At 43.1% G+C, this 19097-nt stretch overlaps 1 protein-coding gene across 1 annotated transcript; it reads right to left on the reverse strand.

Moving 5' to 3' along the window:
- Positions 1-2716: 2716 nt before the first annotated feature.
- phf12b (PHD finger protein 12b) lies at positions 2717-18768 on the reverse strand. The gene is made up of 15 exons (XM_087841576.1): positions 18069-18768; positions 17634-17815; positions 15227-15299; positions 11909-12365; positions 11667-11787; positions 11445-11577; positions 11166-11330; positions 9775-9918; positions 8531-9230; positions 7081-7185; positions 6813-6959; positions 6603-6698; positions 5289-5371; positions 5057-5195; positions 2717-3927 (listed from the first exon to the last, which is right to left on the reverse strand). Exons 1-15 carry the CDS (start codon positions 18132-18134, stop codon positions 3455-3457), a joined length of 3084 nt encoding a protein of 1027 aa, XP_087697702.1. The 5' UTR covers positions 18135-18768; the 3' UTR covers positions 2717-3454.
- Positions 18769-19097: the final 329 nt, after the last annotated feature.

A 19097-nucleotide genomic window follows, 5' to 3' on the forward strand; every position in this document is an offset into this window, starting at 1 on the left:
CTGGGGTCAGCGGGGGAGCTGGCCCCAGGGAGGGGCCACTTGCCCCTCCCTTTCTTCCCTCCCCATCCTCAGCTGCCTCCCTATTCCCGCTCTACCACACCCACCAACACACGCAGGGCTTGGGGTGCAGGTATGTCACCAAGGTGCAGGGGAGGCACTCCCCCTCTGTCCCCTTCTGGCCGCCTGTGCCTCAATTTTATTAGGGGGGAGGTTTGGGGTCTTCACTCACCCCGGTTCTGTTAGCCGTCAGGGCTGGGGGGCTGGGAGGAGGTGCTGGCCGTCAGATTGGGGTCTGGGATGCGGGGCCTCCCTACTACTGCAGATAAGGAGGTGATCCGCTTGCCTCCACCCCAGAGAGAATGGTTACATCTCCTGAGTTTAGGTGCGGCTTGCCCCTCTGGGGGCGGGGGTACCTGGTGTCCGCATGCGTCTGTTCGTCTGTGTCTATATGTCAGGTTGGGTCTTAGACTCAACCTCTCTGGGTACATCTCAGGCCCTCCAAAGTACGGAGGCCTATCTCCCCTCACCACACTCCCTGCCGGTGGCTGATGCCCTCAGACGTTGGTGTGTTGGTGGTCCTTGTCGACTGGGGCTGGGCGCTCATGTATGTACCGGCTCACTCCTGGTGGCCGATTGGCGGGGCCTGGCGCCTGTGGCCCGGCTGGGCCCCTTCCGGGGGAAGGGATGCCCTCAGGCCTCTGGGCCTTAAGCTCGGTCCTCTCTGGCACAGCTGGCCCGTCACTGCAACCCCCTCTGGCCTCTGCTCCGTAGCTGCTGGGTGACATCTCGTTTGGGGCTCTACTCAGCTCTTCCCAGGAGGGTGTTACGGTTCCCCCCTTTTGGTAGTCCTCCTCGGGTCCTTGTACTCTGGGGCCTCTGGATATCTGGGGCCTGGATCTCCTCCATACCTGCTTCATGCCCTGGGGGACGGGGCTATGGCTCCCCACACTCCCTAGCAGATCGTTACATGGAGAAACCTTTGGAATACAAGCATGCTGATCCACACAGGTGTACACACGGGTGTTCACAGACGCAGACCACACCTTTCTTGTCTGCTGCCTCAGAGCACATTGTGCGCTGTCTATCTTGCGTGCTGCACAATATCATTTAATATTTAGTATCTACTGTTATCTACTGCTAGCTAGTTTATTGTGATGGTGCTGTTTTTATTATGTTGCTCTTTTTTTGTTTGCTTTCTCTTCTGTTTTTTTTCTCCATACAGGTGATCCAGGTGTTTTGTTTGTTTTTTTTTCTTTCTTCCCCCCTTTCTCACCGTCTCTTCTCCCCTCTGGTTTTCTTTCTCTCCCTCTCTTTCTTTCATTCTTTCTCCCTGTCCTATCCCCCAGTCATGTCTGTCCCGTTTGTAGCAACCGAAAATAAAATTAATTCATAATTATAATAAAGGTCAATCAAATGGACCAATATGGCAAGGCCATGATGATCCACTTGGTAAAATAAATCCGCTTGGCATCTTTCTTGGCCTTAAGACAACAATTCTGATGGCTAAAGATCCAAACGGGACACACACAAAAAAAAAGACACAGATGAGAGCAAGATGGCAAGAAGATTCTTATTGGGTGTAAAGGCCACTGAATACAAGCCACAGCACACTGTGAAGACCATAAAACATGGAGGTGCAAGCACCTGGGGATCTTTCTCATACTTTGGAGTGGGGCCCATTATCACATAAGAGGCACCATGGACCAGCTTCAGTACCTAAAAACACTGGACGAGGTCATGTTGCCTTATGCTGAGGAAGAAATGCCCTTAAAATAGGTGTTTCAGCAGGACAACGACCCCAAACACACCAGCAAGCGGGCAACATCCTGGTTGCAGACAAAAACAGATTGATGTTATGAAGTGGCTGGCCCAATACCCAGACCTCAATCTGATTGAGAATTAGTGGAATGACCTCAAAAATTGTCTTCTTGATGCAAAACCCAAGAATGCAGAAGATCTGTTTAATGTAGTCCAGTCAGCTTGGAGGCAGGTGTCAAATATTTGTTGACTCCATGCCACACAGATGTTAAACAGTGATCAGAAATAATAGTTACACAACTTAATATTAGTTGTGTGCTTTAAGGAAAAGCAAAATCCTCCTTTCAGTTTCAGTTTCTACTGTAAATATTCTAGTTTGTAAATGAAAACGCAGACACTTCTATTTTTTTGAACAACCTAATATTCTTTTTCTTCATTTTCAGTAAAGAAAAACTTGTTCATGTTTTCATTTGGGATTGAATGTGCACGGCTCCAGGGCCTTTGTATATATGGAAATAAATGCTATTAACTGTACCATAGACAAAACTGAAGGTAGAGACAAATCAACAAACCGAAAGCGGCTGCAGCAAAGGTCCGACAGAGCATCTAGACTTCAGTCAGTCACTGACTGCCAAAGATTTTCATCAACGTTTTTAGAAAACGATCAAGGACTGAACCATTTTCTAATAGGGGAGGGAGGGTAACACTGCAATATATTCATTTTTTAGAATTTATATTCAACGTTAATTGCAGCTAGGCTCAAAGTGTTAATGCTAACTTATTTTAATAAACAACATTGTCATATGCAAACAACTAGGGTGTGGCAAGGGATTATTTTAGGGTGGCACATGCCCACCCAATGCCACCCCTGTAGATCCACCCCTCTCAGTACTGAACTTGCTGTCTCAGAAAGTGAAAACAAGGCTGAAAATAACAGGCATAAACACTGAGTTTGTTCTTAGAAAATCTTTCTGTATTTACAGGTTTGAACAGACAAGCAGGTACAGACAAAGAGTGCTTATATACACAGCAGCACAAGATGTTAAAATGAGTGCTAAAACTATACGGTATTTACAGATGGACTACAGCGGAAAGTACAGACTAAGAACAAGTTTTATCACAAAACGTCTGGTACTCTACACAGTATCACAAATTCAATGAGCTGTACAGTTAAAAACCAAAAAATGGCAAATCTACATGAAATCCAATGTTTCTCCAATCGAGAGGCACTGAATTAAAATGTATTTACATTATATATACATGTTATAGTGTATAAGCATGTATGTTTTCATACATATATAGCTACCTGTGGTGCAAAAGCAGCAAAAGAAATTAGAATGTATGGAATTCAATACTACAAAGGAAAAAAAAAAATGTTTGTGCTAAATGGGCTGACTGACAAAAAGGTTACACCATACATAACTAATATACTGGCAAAAACAAAGATTGAGCGCAAAGAAGTAATGTTTGCTCAAAGTCCTAACGGTCCTAACGGTTACGTCAGTCATTTAAAAGAAAAAAGAAAAAAAGAGATTGTCAATAATACTTCAAGTTCATGCAAAGATATAAACCATTTAAAAAAAAAAAAAATTAAAAAAAAGAACTTTTCCCTGTTGACCAACCAGCTGTGCAGCTTTCCCTTCATCGTGACACAGAAGGTGCAAAATAAGAGGGAGGGCGGGGCTTCCTGTGCGGATTATGGAACAGAGTTAGAACGCAGTACGGGCACTTGGTGGGGAGGTACAGTCTCAGAGTCAGCCTCATCCTGGTTGGAAAAGCCGCTTGTTGTGGCAGTGCTGGGTGGTGGTGGTGTGGAGGTGTTAGCGGTGGTGGTGAGGGTGGTGCTGATGACACTGCTGCTGCTGGTGTTGGTGCTTGTGCAACTGGCAGCAGGTGTAGTGGCCTGCTCCTCTTTGGGCTGCTTACTGGCAAACTCAGTGACGCTAAAGACAAATTGGAGGCAGCCCAGTTTGATGTAGCTGCCATGGTGGAGCAGGGCCGTGCCCTCCCAGCCCGCCCCGCTGCCTCCAATTAGACTGGAGCTACTCGCTTTGCAGCTACACGACGGCTCAGCACCACCCTGACATTGGCTACTCATCACTCCTCCTACTGGCAACAACCCCACCATGGAGTTGGCTCCCTCGTCCTCTTCCCGTTTCTTACTGCGACCTACGCAAAGAAGAAATGCAGCAGGTCTGAGAAAGACGTCTGTACAGACTAGTGTCACAGTAAACTCCATTAATGTGGAGACAATGCAACCATGAAAAGATTTCACTGATTACATTTTATCCACAAAATAAAAAATGAACACTTTGTTTTGAAAATGAGACTAAAATCATGTGGAAAGCTGAACTCTGGCAAACATGTTTTACACTCATCATCTATAAACACTTTCAGAGAAATTTGATTTAATGCTGTTTCACACTGCAGCTCTTTACTAATTAAACATCTGTCCAAATGATCTTTAATAACAGATTAAGACTGGAAGCTTTATGTGATACCAGCAACATTCAGATTTTACGTAACGTGGTCTGCCACAGAACAAGTATATCTGACTGCTCATTTTAGCACTTTATTTATTTACCTTTCTCATTGCTACAATGCCACATGCACCAAGTTTACCACTGTACTGTACGTTTACTACATCCTTACTTTTACCTTGAAATTGCAACTGATAATAATAAGCCAGCCCGTTCTTTCCCATTTGGTGTTTTCTCTACCAGCAGGCTCGCTGGCTAGATCGCCATTATGGATGGAGATGAACTCCAACACCAAACTCATGGTTTGTTTTTTTCCCTGCACTTCAAGCTGGCACTCTAACCAGAACCTACAACAGACGGAGAACCGATTCTCTACACAAACTAATTACATGTACCCATTAAGAATGACAAATGTGACCTTGACCACAATTTGGATGAAGAACACTAAAAGCTGACCGATACTGCAGGAGCAGTGTCAGTGTAACAAACAGGACACTGACATTAAGCACATGGGGGGCTACACTTCCTGAAATTCTAGCCAAACTAAAAATGATTCTTTTCAGTATTAGAGTATAAATTAAAGTATTCCTTAAATTTACAGAAGCAATGATGTTATGATTTCTTCACAAATAAAATTTTAACTGTTTTAACCAGAACACATACAGATGAGTGTCTAAGTGGAAGAAGATGGATGGATACTCATAAAAGGTTCATACAAAATCTATGAGTGACGACCTCATCAGCAGTCCAAATCAAACTGGGCACACAGACCTGGGTTCCTTCAAGCCAATCCAAACAGATGAAGGAGATGTACTTACGAATGATTCCTTGGACTTTGGCTACCAGGCCACCGGGTGGACATGGTGAGGTCTTCTCAGAGAAATCGCATGAGTACAGGACATTATCCACTGTGGTGCCATGCTCGCTGTAGTTCAGAAGCTCATAATGCTTGGTATTCTGAAGGACGACAAACACACACACACAATTTACATCTTGGTCACTAACAACCACAGGAGTGCTCTGCAGAGTGATGTAGTTTAAAGGCCTCACCTCATCATAGAAAATACAGGCATGTTTCCCCGATACGTAGTTGCAGTGACCGTAGTTTGTAAGGCACACATCCATGTCAGCACCTTAGAAAAACAGTTAAAGACTTAAACACCCTTTCCCACAACACAAAGAATACAGATTTACAACATGGTATTTGTTTCTGCAATATTGATGTGTCAAAATGTATTTTAATGACCTGCACTCCAATGTGACATAGTTTTTATTCCACATGGTCCTGTTGTGACCCTCACAGGTCTAAGAACTAACTTTCCCAGGAGTTAAAGTCCCAAAAAAAGTCACCTAGGATCAGGCAGTGCAATGACTCAAAGCACGTCAGCAAATCTGTCTGGTGGTTCTGCAAGCTGATGAATGATGGGGTGTTGTTAGTTTTTCCACACACTGCTTCTGCATCACTTCCCATTTTTGTATCTGTAGGAGTGATTAGCTCGGGTCTAAGACACCAAACCAGGGGCCCTGGTACACCTGCTGTGTTGGCAACTTTGCGTATCACCGGCAATGCCATCACACAGCTATATGCTATATCCATTCATGCTAGCTGTTATGGTGCATGCATGTGCTGCAGTATTCTTCTGAACAATAGGTGTTGCCCATCCTCCAAATCAGCGCTGGTATAGAAGGAGAAGAAGTCAAAGTTGGAAGCCAAGGAATTTTAAAGCCAAGTTTCAAAGTTTCAACATCTCCCTCTGTGAAACCTGTGAATCTCTAAACTTCTGTACTGATATGATGTTAGGATGCCATTAAAAACAGACTTCAACCCAGCTGCAGCAGCAATGGAACGATGCATCATAAAAATGTTGAAGTCCCCTCTGCGAATTCCTAACTTATTGTGGTGGAGGGGTTTGTGTGTCCCAGGGGCTATGTTGCCTGGGGGCTTTTGCCCCCTGGTAGGGTCTGCCATGGCAAATTGGTCCTGGTTGAGGGACCAGACAAAGAGCGATTCGGAAGACCCCTATGGCAAGACCATCGAGGGAACAGTTCACCCTGCCTGGGATAGGGTTATTGGGCCCCGCCATGGGGCCCGGCCGGGCACAGCCCGAAAGAGGGACATGGGCCCATCTTCCTGCAGGCCCACCACCCGCAGGAGGTACCGTAGGGGTAGGGTGCATTGTGAGTCAGGCGGCGGCCAGGACTGGAAAGAGTCTAACCTAAATCAAACATGATTGACTGGAGTTTGGTGAACTGGTATGATTTTTAAAAAGTACGTCAGTACGTGAAACTTTCCCCATCATCAGTGGCTCAGGGCCAGGGCACAGAATGCAGCAGGGTCAAAGTCACAGCGACTGAATGTCCTACCTGATCCTATGTGTAACGTCCTATAGCACATGCTGACAGCTGCTCCTCTTCCTGTCAGAGGGTAAAAGACCGCTCTGGCTTGCACCTTTTTCTGACCTGGAAGGAGGAGAGTGTAGGTTTTAATAATTAGAACAAAACAGCAATCAAACAGCAGAAAAACTGACTTCTTGACAAATAAACAGACTAAATTGTAGTGCAAAGGTGTCTTACTGTTTGGGTGGGGTGCTGAGGTTTTTGGGGTGGTGCTGGTGGTGGGGGGAGGTTGAGTGCTGGGCACTTTGGGAGCAAAGAGCTGCTGGATCCTCTGATAGGCCAAGAGCTTGATCATCTCTGTATCCAGTTTGTCCAGCTCGATCCCTGGACACACACAAACACACAACCGCTAAAAGCTAATTACATCTTCGTGTGCTTCATAGCAGAACACAGCAATACGAAGGCTCTTAAACTGTCACATGTGGCCACAGAGTGACAAACTCACCCCCATCCTCCTCTTTTCCATCCTTCATGCAGCTGGACAGGTTGGTGATGGAGGACAGTGTGTTGGGCAGCAGTGAGTCCGTCAGTGCAGGAGCAACCTTTATGTCTGAGGGACAGGAGGCAAAAAAAAAGACAAATTGATGAGATGAGATAAAAGAAGGACCAGAAAAAAGACAGTTTTTGATAGTTCACTATACAGGAAAAAAGTGCACAGGAACTATTACTGAGATAGAAGGCAAAGCAAGTTGTATCTGAATAACTTTTGTTTCTTCATAACTCCATAACTGAAAATAAAATGTTCTCTTAAATGGCCATGTATCCTTTTGGTAAATGGGGCTGCACGATACAAAATATGCAAGAAAACTGTTAGCACCATCGATTATGTCAGCAGTGAGTATTCAATTAATAGCAACAGTAAACATTCAAAAAAGAGAAAACTCAGGTCTTTTAAAATGAACTTTTCATTTGTTTCCACTTTAGAAAATGCTTGTTTTGATAGTTTAACAATACACAGTATCTGCAAAAAGAGCTCAACTCTTTCACTGTATTTACATCCCATATCACAATCACATTTCCACTTTCTTGAAGAAACATTTTCCTAAAGACAAAAAACTGATAAATTATTAAAAATTTAAGTAACAGAATCACAATTTTACATTTTTTTCGCTGCCAAATAAAATAAGCTATGCACCCCATCCATCCATGAAATAAAATGACCTTCTTCCCATTTTCATGGAGCTCTTTCTTACATTATGAGGGGAAAAAAAGTGTTCTGACAGTATTGCATCTCCTGGATGAAGCAGAGTTGGTCAGTGTGCACGCGTGTGATTGCATGTATGTTAAAGTGTGCGAGTGAATGTGTGTAAGCCTTCAAACAAGCATGTAGTGCCTGCAGTGAAGAAAGGTGAGCATATAACCATTCTCAGTTCTGAGGCCTTTTCTGTGCTTTAATGCAAAACAGACGTTATGAAAGTGGAGATGTTAATACTAATAATAATTCAGCCTAACAGCATGACTATTAACACAATTTCTTAATGTTAAAAATGTATTTATATTAATTTAAATATGTAAAATAATGTTGCTATAGCCTTAAATTAAATGTTTTCTCATACACACCATGGCCCCCATTTACTGCCAACTGACACACACTGCACAGAACCTCCACAACACCTCCAAGTGGTGAGCACATGGGGGGGTGGGCCCATGTCATCTCTTTAGCCTGTACACAGCCAGACTGCATGGGCTAAAACACAGTCTCTGGTTAGACTCCCTTGAGCTCCTCCCCAGGCCTGGCTCCAGGGTGGGGCCCTCGTAATCACTCTAGCTACTGTACATTATCTCTTACACATTAAAGTATTATTAAAATAAATTATTATTATTATCATTATTATTATTAGTTGTATAAAGTGATACATTAAGACTGCAGCTTTGACATATCTGATGATGTGTACCTGGAGTAGGTGCTGATCCAGACTTTACTGTGTCGTGCTCCTGGCTGCCTCTAGATGGCGCATCTGTCAAGGAACTGCTGGTGATTGAGATGGAGGGCTTTTCATCGGTGCTCACACACTCCTCCTGGGGCTCTGTCTGGCTCTTGTGGTTCTGTTGGCCACTGTGGGGCCATATCGTGGGGGCAGTGGGGCAGTTCTGTTGGGCACATGCATTTACAGTGCTCTCGGGTTCCTTCTTAACCGTTTCTGTTCCTATGTGGTTCACCAGTCCAGAGGCAGAAGCTGATGGCGTTTTCCCAGGCTTCAGTCTGTTCTGTAGCTCAGCCTGCCTGCAGGAATCTGAGGCACTGTTACAGTCTACAGGTCCATTGGCTCTGGGAGGCTGAACCAATTCCAGAGGTCCGTTAGGTTTCCTACAGTTCTGACATGGTGTCGCGGTGCATTTGCAAAGAGCTAGCCCTGATGGGCTGTCCTTGGAAAGAGAGGCCCCCTGGGAGTCACTGGGTGTACTGCAAGCTTTAGAGCAGGGGTCAGGGGAAGAAGTCCTTTCTAATGAGGCCTGAGTTTTCATGTCCTCTGATGTTCCACTTGATTGTGTATTTGCTTTCTGCTCAAAGTGCCACTCTGTTGATGAGGCCTTCTGTTTGATGGATAGGTGTCGCATGATACTGCACTGGAGAGCGATGACATCCTGAAGCCACTGTTCAACACAACACATATATATTTTTATAAAGAAGCAACCAGCAGTTCTGTCGAGAGGCCCTCCCCTTCATCAAGGATTCATTTATATCACACAAACAAACAGATACCAGAATTTATCTTTTGCTGCAATTTTCAATTAATTACTCAAAGCTCTACAGTCTACACAGTCTGTGAAAAAAACAGACTTTCTAATGCAACTGTTGCAATCTAAAGGTTTGGAAGTGCCGTGAAGCAGTTGGTTCAGCTTTCAGAACTTCTGAAACTGAATTTTCTGATAAACACAGTACACAGGATGTGTCAGTGTTTCACTCATCTACACCAAAAATCAAACTCTCTAAAAACTTCTTGTCCAAACTCTCATCCAATCATCCAAAATGAAAAGGAAAGCAATCAATCATCTTTAAACTGCACTCCTATTAATCTCACATCCTATTACATCAAATGACATAGATTGTAGCACACAAAAGCCTGTTTCAGGGAACTATCATTACAATCTGACTTAAAGAACATGTTAGGCAGCTGCTGGTTTCTCTTGTGCCTACCTCGTGCTGCTCAGCCTCTGTGGTGAAATGCTTTGTGGGCTGATGGTCAGGAATCCCACTACAAACCAGCTCCAGCTGGCGCACCCCTGCAGGAAGCAGCATGGGCGGAGGATTCTGGTACTGGGACTTGATGGCATCTGGCACCTGAAAGAAAAAAAAAAAAACACTGACTGTTAGAGACAATTTAACACTTGCTAACAAATTAACCAGTATGTTCAGATGTGTCTAAAAATAGCATCTAACTCACAAAGGTCACTTCACATACAAGTGCACAACTGCTTAAATTTCAGAAGCTGAAAAAAAGACAGTATGTCAGTATCTAGGTAGAGCAGGGCGATATGATCGAAAATATTTATCACGATATACATTTGAAAATTTGCGATAACGACATAACTGACACTAGACAAAAACACTTTACAACTCCTCAACTTTATTAGTGCAAAAAAAACAAACAAAACCCATCAATGTTTTTTCACTTAAACGAGCAGCTGTTTTTTATGTGCATTAAAGTTATATAAAAATGTAACAGTGCAAATGCAAATTTGTTGCTGACAGTTTAACCAAAAGGCATTTCCAGTGGAAACTGGCTGACATATCCTCAGCATAACCATGTTTAATATCCACAAAACTTAAAAAGAGGTTATACACACACAATACGGTAATATTATGTTGAAGCACAGTACGTATCACTCTGCGAGGCTCCTGCCTACGATAGCCGTAATGCTCCGACAATCCATCAAGCGGTGCGGCTTCGTAGCTTAGCAAAGTCGTATTAAAACATCTGACAGATTTTCGACGCCGTGTACATAAAATCGTTTCGAGGTCAGTAAACACGACCAGAGTTCATACATAAGGCACACGGGATTATAAGGGGCTCTGTCGATTTTCAGAAAAATCAAAGGATTGATTTAAGTGTGCCGTATTTTCCAAACAACACGGTAATAACGACGGCCCACTAGCATGCTAGCTACCAAAAATAGTGCTTTGTTGTGTATCTGACGGACAAAAGCAAACCCAGTTCCACACCACTGAAGCTGCAGCATTTTTACAAACCAGTTCTGGTTCATCTGTTTCATTCAATGAGCCGCTTTCACCCTCCTCATTCTCCGTCGCCACAATGTGCGTATGTAAACAAAGGCACTGCGCATGCGTGTTTTACCCATATTCTATCGCGATATTTCATTTTCTTATCGTTGCCCAACATTACACCGGTATTAGCGTGAACGGTATGATATAGCCCAGCCCTATATCTAGGTATTACTGTCTTAGTGTAACTGATATATTATTAAAGCCATTCATTTCCTAGATCTCCACCTGTGTTCCAGTGGCCAAGAAAAAAGGATTATATGAAATCCAACACACTGCACCGTCACACTGAGATGCACGTCTACCTTGATGGTTTTCTTGTTGCGCTGGTGAGCGGTGCGCCGGATGGGAGCATTTTGTCGATGTACTCTACGCAGGAAGTCCAACTTAACTGCGTGCTGGGACATCCTGTCCTGGAACTGATCGAAGAGCTGACAGCGGCTGGACAGGCTGAGGCTCCTCTGATTCAGCTGCACGGCAAACAAACATTTGAGATAAAATAGAAAAATATATCAATAAAAATTGATATCAATAAAAGGAAAAGGAAAGCAGCTTTAGCTTAGAATCAGCACAGTCCATCTTACTATTAAGTGCTCGACATGGTTTGGACACATCCATTTGCCGGCAGGTAAAGCTGTGAGTGGAGGGTCCAGACAGTCCATGTGGAACAGGAGGGGACAGTAATCGCACTGGATCAGCGGAGCCAACCTGCAACTCCTGAGAGACCAAATAAATAGAATTAGTACCTGCTGTCATCACTTCGGGGCTTCGTCTACCTCTTTGCACTGTGCTCTAGAACTGCTGACCTGTTGCATGAAAAGCAGATTTTGACTGGCAAAGGGACTAGACCATTGGGATCCAGTTCATGCTGAGGCCTCCTGAAGGGCTTTCCAAGCAGCTCTTCTTTTTTCCTCCGTTTACTGCTGCCTAGAAATCCAAACAAAAGAGCAACATTGAAGACACAGTCTAAACTGCATATATAAAGAGGTATTTTAAACTTAGGGTGCTGAAAGAAATCATATTTTGGTAGCCGTTATGACTGACTGACCTGGTAGTGCAGTGGTGCACGTGAGCTCACTCGGCAGCTGAAACTGAGTGGGGTTTCTCTCCATAGCAGCTGCTATTAGGAGCTGAAAGGGCCTTTTGAGGAGTCGCGGTGTCGGAGCAGAAACTGTAGAACTCTCGAGCTCTGCACCCTGAACTTCATCCTCAGGCTCTGCTGCCTCCTCCTCTCCATCGTTCTGCTCCTCTGAGGGGGTTGGGGTGGATGAAGTGTTGGAATTTGGAGTCCCAGGTCGGCTGCTTGGCCTGCTGCTGGTTCTGCGGTCCAATAGTCGCACCTGGGCCACTCGTAGACCAGGGCCTGCAGCTCCGGCCCCCGGAGGAAGACCGTCAAGCCGCAGTGGGCCAGCGTTGAGCTCCAGCTCCACGGATGGAGAAGCGGAGCGCTTGGAGGAGGATTTCTCTGGCAGGCCGTTGGTCTGTTCAGACTTCTGTTCTCTTTTCTGTAGAAAGTCACACAAAAAACCCAAACATTGATTTAAAAAGCCATCTCTTGACCCTGCTGTCTTAGCAAATTATAGATGAATCTCTAATCTTCCTTTTATCTCAAAGATTCTTGAAAAAAATCATTTTAAAAAAGCCAACTACTGCAGAGGAATGGCTTATTTGAACAGTTTCAGTCAGGTTTCAGAGCTCATCACAGCACAGAAACAGCTTTAGTGAAGGTTACAGTTAATCTTCTTATGGCCTCTGACAGTGGACTCATCTCTACACTTGTACTTGTTAGACCTCACGCAACGTTCAATACTTTTGACCATAATATTTTATTAAATTATTATGGTCAAGCATAATATTTATTAGAGCATGCTGTAGGTATTTATTTCTGCAGTGGTTTGTATTAGGGCTCCCACAATTTGTCAACTAGTCACGATTACGTCGACTATCAAAATCGTTGACGACTAATTTAATAGTCAATGTGTCGTTTGAAGCTTTGTAAGACCCCGAAAGATGCAGGAATAAGTAGTAGGATTTAAGAGTGTAATAACAGACTGAAACAGAAGATGGCAGCACTGCATGTACAAGGATGCCAGCTGCCGTTAAACCCCGAAGAAGAAGAACCAGGCTGTGTCCCAATCCAGCGACCGCACGTTTCGGAGTACGCATTTTGAGACCGATTACGTCACAGTGACGCGACGACGGCTGTCCCGATCCAAAATGTACTCCAAATGCAGTTGCCAAATGCGCCATCAATTTCCCCAAATTTGAAGTGTGGTCCGTTGTAGACTTCGTGGTCCCATACATCCCACAATTCATAGCGCAGCGGTGGGTGTGGATAATTTTGCCGAAAAATACGGCAGACGGCTGAAGCGGAGCTGCCGAAGAGTAAACTTTTAAAAGTAAGTACTGAATGTTATGTCACTTATTTATGTGCGAAGGTTTAATAATGAAGAACATTAAAACATTACTGTTGGCCACATGTCAATGTCGTTCAATACCTTACCTAATCGACCTTAATCTGACAGAGAACGTGATGATTTTGTGGATAATTAAAGTCAGTCATATATCCACAAACACAACAAGCTGAAAGTCAGTGATGCTGCTCGGTTTGCAGTCCTGAATATCACGGCACAAGCAGGATTCACTGCACTGTTAATGTTAGCTATGTTATATTGCTGCCTCTGCTCGGTGGTGTCGAGCCAAACGGACTTTAACGTGTGTTTGAACGAGCTGACGGTTCACTCGTTAAGCTGAAAGAAAGATGCTTTAATCACAGGAGTCACATGTGTCCACTGTACCATCTGGGAACTCTTCTTGTTTAGCACTCGTAATAACACTAAATCCTTCTGTTTGTAGCAGTGTATACACCTGAGACTGTCACCTGTCTGTCCTGCACTCAAAATAATGCAAAATAAATGTTTGTTTCAGTTCTATGATGCTTTGAGTATTTTGGATTAGTAGCACTTCTGTGTTTGTTGCATCATATTGCTGTAATTGTTTATATGCTTTATATATTCTGAGGTAAGTTGATCTATAGTGTTACATCATATTCTATAAGGATGTTATGTGTTTGTAGACTTTCTGCCCAGTTTGACCCATTTAGCAGAAGTCAGCCTGTTTAAGGCTCTGATATCTATTCTGGATGACTTACAGCAGTCATGACATGGTCTGATTTTCTCACCCAATAAAGGAATATTTCATATATCAGTCTACTCTTCATTCTATCAGACAGTTATCACAGCTTGTACATTTTCCTTTTTTACACATATATGTAAGCATTGAGCCAAATTTAGTAATGCCAACAAATTAAACGAACAATATTTGTCTCTTATGTATGATACATCTATATATACACTGTCAAAGGTACTTGTCTTTGAGTGAAGATTTAAGGTGATAGGACATTTGAATAAATGCAATTTGAATCTTTACTGAAGTTCAAGCTCACTGCTGTAATATATCATAATAATCTGACAATAACTATAATATTGGCCATTTTATATTTACATTACCAAAGTGAGATGACTTTAGTCTCATGAACAACAAGAGCTAATTGTTATTTACTAACTAATCTTGAAATGACTGTTCAGTACAGAAATGAAGCCCAACAATCATGTTTTAGAGTCCTGTGGTCTCAGCCTCAGATACTCAACTAATCAAAGTGATGTCATAAAAAAAATGAACGGACAAAACATTTTTTCTCCTTCATTTCTGTCAAACAAAGCCGTATGAAACGTTTCTCGCGGTTTGTATCATGGTTGCTAGGCAACCTGAGCAGTGCGACGAAGGCTAGACCGTCCCATTTCACAACCTCTCACTTCCGCACTTCTCGTACTTCCTAGTACGCGCCGTTCCTAGTACGCAAACTGTGCATACTCCAAAGCGTACGGTCACTGGATTGGGACACAGCCGCAGTCTCCGGTATCATAGCTGTGTCCAAATTCAGGGGCTGCACCCTTTGGAGACTGCATTTGGTGGCCGATTACATTACAGCGACACGAGGAAGGCTGTCCAAATTTGAAGACTCCGACAAATGCGTCCTTCATTTCCCCAGATTTCAAGGATGGGTCGGGTGTATCCTTCGTTGCCCAACCTATCCCAGAATTCATAGCACGGCCCAGCCAATTCCAGTTTCCAACAATGATGGCAGCTACTTAGTTTTAATATTACTCTTTCTGGGTCACAAAATAAGGCGAGAATTCAGCTGTGTAAACTTCAAATATCTGATCAGTTTATCAAGACATCACATTTTTGCAAAAGTGCACCATCATTTTCATTTTCAACATTTATCAGTACATAGAAGACACTCTCCAGGATACATTTCAAAAGCAGAATGAATCAAATGTGTAACAAAACATCTGTCACTCACCTTCTTTCGAACATTGCAGCGATGACACATCCATTCCCCTGGAGGAAGCATTTCTTCACTCAGAGGTGGGTTGCTGTCATAAGAAGACAGAAATTAAATATTTAATAAGATAAAATGAATCACAATTTCTAATTCCCATTTCATTCAAATGAAAAACTGATTTGATCCAATTGTTTTGGTATCAAAACAAAGGTCTAGCTTCTTCTGTCTCCATCTGGTGGGCCAATGGCTGCATTACAACAAAAGCATCCACACAGTGCAAAGTAATGGCAGTTACCAATGTTACATTTGCATTACATAGCTGACACATTCATTAATAATCAATTGCTCCCAATGTTTTACACTACATACTGCCCACATTCAAGAACACTTTCATCAGAGCCACCTCATTTCACCTTACCATTTTTTAAATTATGTCTGGTTAACTGTTACCTTGGTATTTCCATCACTCATCTGCTACTTGCAACCACCATCCGTTTAACAGTTATTCATAAAATTACACTTAGTGACCAAACTGAACCTTCTATCTATTATGCTTTGTTACTCCTTTCTTTTTAACTTGCATTTTTAACCATGGTGGTGCAGTGACTAGCACTGTTGCCTCACAGCAAGGAGGTCCTTAGTTTGATTCTACCACCTTTCTTTGTAGGGTTTGCATGTTCTCCCCGTGTTTGCGTGGGTTCTCTCTGAGTACTCTGTCTTCCTCCCACAGTCCAAAGACAAGCACTTAGTGAGGTTAGGTAAATTGATGATTCTAAATTGCCCATAGGTGTGAATTTGAGTGTGAATGGTTGTCCATCTCTACGTGTTCGCCGTGCGACAGACTGGCGAACTGTCCAGGGTGTACCCTGCCTCTCGCCCTATGGTAGCTGTGATAGGCTCCAGCTCCCCTAGTGACCCTGACCAGGATAAGCGGAAGAGACTGGCTGCATACCGTTAGTTTGCTTGTAGTAAGCTTATTTAACTACTTTTTCCTCTTCACTCATTATTATTTGTCTATTTTAACAATTTATTCATTTCTATAGGCTGTTTGTTTCTATAGTTTCTAGTCAACTTTAAACTTTTTTTTTGCTGATGCATCTGGTGTATGAATTCATAATTGCAGAATTTAGCATAAAAATTGGACTAAGAAATACAAAACATATCCAGTAAAATGACAACAATAATACATTCCTCCACAGATTAAAAAAATGAAACAAGTTTTTTTTTAATGATACTTTTGTGTTTGAAGTGGTCACATGTGAGATGCGCTATGCATGGCACTACTGAGTTGTCACCCCATGTAACACTGTCTTTTACATTGTAGACATTAAAGCAGCAAAATTCGTCAATACATATTTAAAATGTGAAGGCGTCCACAGGTGAGGCTATATATGTACAGACGGGTTTTACACGGTTTTCAGGTGACAGTCTGGACTCAATTCTTCCAAATACCAAAGTAATACAGAAAAAATGATACGGGCATTTATTTATCGCTGCGGCACCGAAATTACCTCAACAAACGCTGTTATACCCGTCCAAAAAAACTGCGGAATATTTCGTCCGTATTATTAATGCACCCCTTTTCCATCAGAGTTGATTTTAAAGGTTTGTAAGATGGCGGTGGAAGAAGGGGGGAAAGAGCAACGAGGTCGCCATATTGTAAACAGAGGCTACATTTTTACCAGCAGCTCCGCTGGCTGCAGCCTCGGCAGGAGGGGAGGACCGACTGCAAGCTAATTCTAGCCTCTTGCAGATACGACATATTTAAGCATTTATTCAAACTCCTGTATGTTATATTTTCATTAGCGACGCGTGAAAATAAGTTTGCTATACACTTCCAAACTATATAAAGTCCAAAAGTCAGTATACAAGATAGACGACTGGGATAACGGTGCACAGTGCTCCCAGAGCAAGAAAACATTCTGCTCTGTTACTTTAATTATCAGTTCCTATCTTAGATCACCAAACGTCTTTTAATTAACTTCAACTGCTTTATTTCCTGAGATTCTGACAATGTGTGCAAGTAAATTCGACATGCAAGCAGCTTCCAGAGAAAAATGGGAGTTAATAATAAACCTTACAGAGTGCAACACAGCGGCTAAAGCCGGCCTCCATGGTTAACGTGAACAGAGAACACAGCGGGAATTTCGGAAGAACAATTGATCGTTAAAGTTGACTTTTCATTGATATAACCATGAGCTTTTGTAGCGAAAAAACTATGAGGCAAAAGGAAATCATTTAACAGATCATTTCTTTACACATTTCAAATCATGTGTCTATGAGAATCGGAACCACCGCGAAACGGTAACCGAGGACAATCACTTGAGTTAGCATTCAGCCATCTTTACACATATAACTGACGGGGACTAGCAGTTATTTCCGCTTGTTTTACTGACTCTGCGTGTTCTTCAGTCAAATAACTTACCAGCACTGGAGATGGAAAGCTGCAGGACAGTGGTCACAGCACAGCAAGTCTCCCCCTTCCCTGCAACTATCGCAGGTGTCGTGGTTAGTCGCCCTGCCGCTCCTCCGGACGTCCCTCACCAGTTTCCGACTCCGTTTCTCTACCTCGTCTGACTTCGGGGGCGCCAGCAGTGTTTGAATTTGCTGCAAAAGTTGTTCAGCTGTTTAGTTTGACATCGCGGCTGTCCTTTGCTTGTCTAGTGTCCGCTGTGACGTTTATAGAGAGCGGTAACAGTAATTTGTGGCCTCCGTTACCAAGCCGAATTAGCTAGCTAAGAGCTTGACAGCGGGCTACAGTGATGATGACAGCTGCGATTCAAATTTGGTAAAATATATTAAAGTGTTAGCAACACAGGAATGTTTCGCTTAATTAAGGCCTTAGACATAATAGCCTTACCTCCATTAAGCCCCCAGAGGTATCCAAATCGTACACAATCGTTGGGGTCTCCATTTTGTCCCACATTCATCCAGAAAAAAGACTTTGCAAAAGGAATTTGCGAACCAAGTGCCTCGGTGCTCACAATAACCACGATAAATCCTGTAAGAGATTACTTCCCGAACGTTTTCGGTCAGAGGATGTCTGGTAAATCGACGTTAGCTATCGTTAGCTGCCCAAAGGAGCTAGCTAGGCAAACGTCAACCAGTCAAGGTTGTGAAGCTAGCGGTCTCACTAGCTGCCGTGGTTGGCCATAAAAAGGTAACAAAAATGACGTCTAACTATGTAGTTAAAATACTGATTCCTTAGCACCACTTTTTATGTGTAAGTGCCACGAAAACATACAGAATTTTCTATCAGTAGACTACTGCTCTTAGCTACACAATCCATCTGCGGCCTAGCTGGCCAGCCATGATTCTTGTTTCTGCTCCTGCAAAAAGGAGCGCTGTAAATCTGCAAAGCCCTCCGCTCCCATTGTCAAAACAAAATGTAACCAAACAATCCAGGAGAAAACTAGATGTAGTACGGCCCAAAACCTGGTTTCCGACAGCGTCCGGAATGTATAATCCTCAAATCAAGTATGTGGAAATGCAAATTTGGTTGATGTTATTGTTGTGAAAAGGCTGTGCATCTACACTGGCTGCTAGCAACATCCTTACAGTTGGCGCAACCGCGCACACCGGACACGCATGCGTATTGGAACGGATATAGATAATTACGGATGCATTATAACGAAGCGGTAAAACATTGTCTACACGGTGTTTTGAGTGGCACTGACGTTTTGAAGTTATTTTATTTGCTATGACTTTCCCTGTCGGTTGCCTTATGGCACTACTCATTACTATTGTGCCCACGTACTTGTGCTGCTACGAGAGTAGCATTAACTGCTTCTTGCTTCAATAGCTTTATTGTTTGTTAAAGAACACGACTCATGTAATTTGCACTTCTGCTACAATAGCGTTTCAGCTGCTCAAATTACCATCTTAATTC

The sequence above is a fragment of the Neolamprologus brichardi genome, chromosome 1 (genome assembly GCF_056152115.1).
Source record: "Neolamprologus brichardi isolate AB-2024 chromosome 1, ASM5615211v1, whole genome shotgun sequence".
Classification (NCBI taxonomy): Eukaryota; Metazoa; Chordata; class Actinopteri; order Cichliformes; family Cichlidae; genus Neolamprologus; species Neolamprologus brichardi.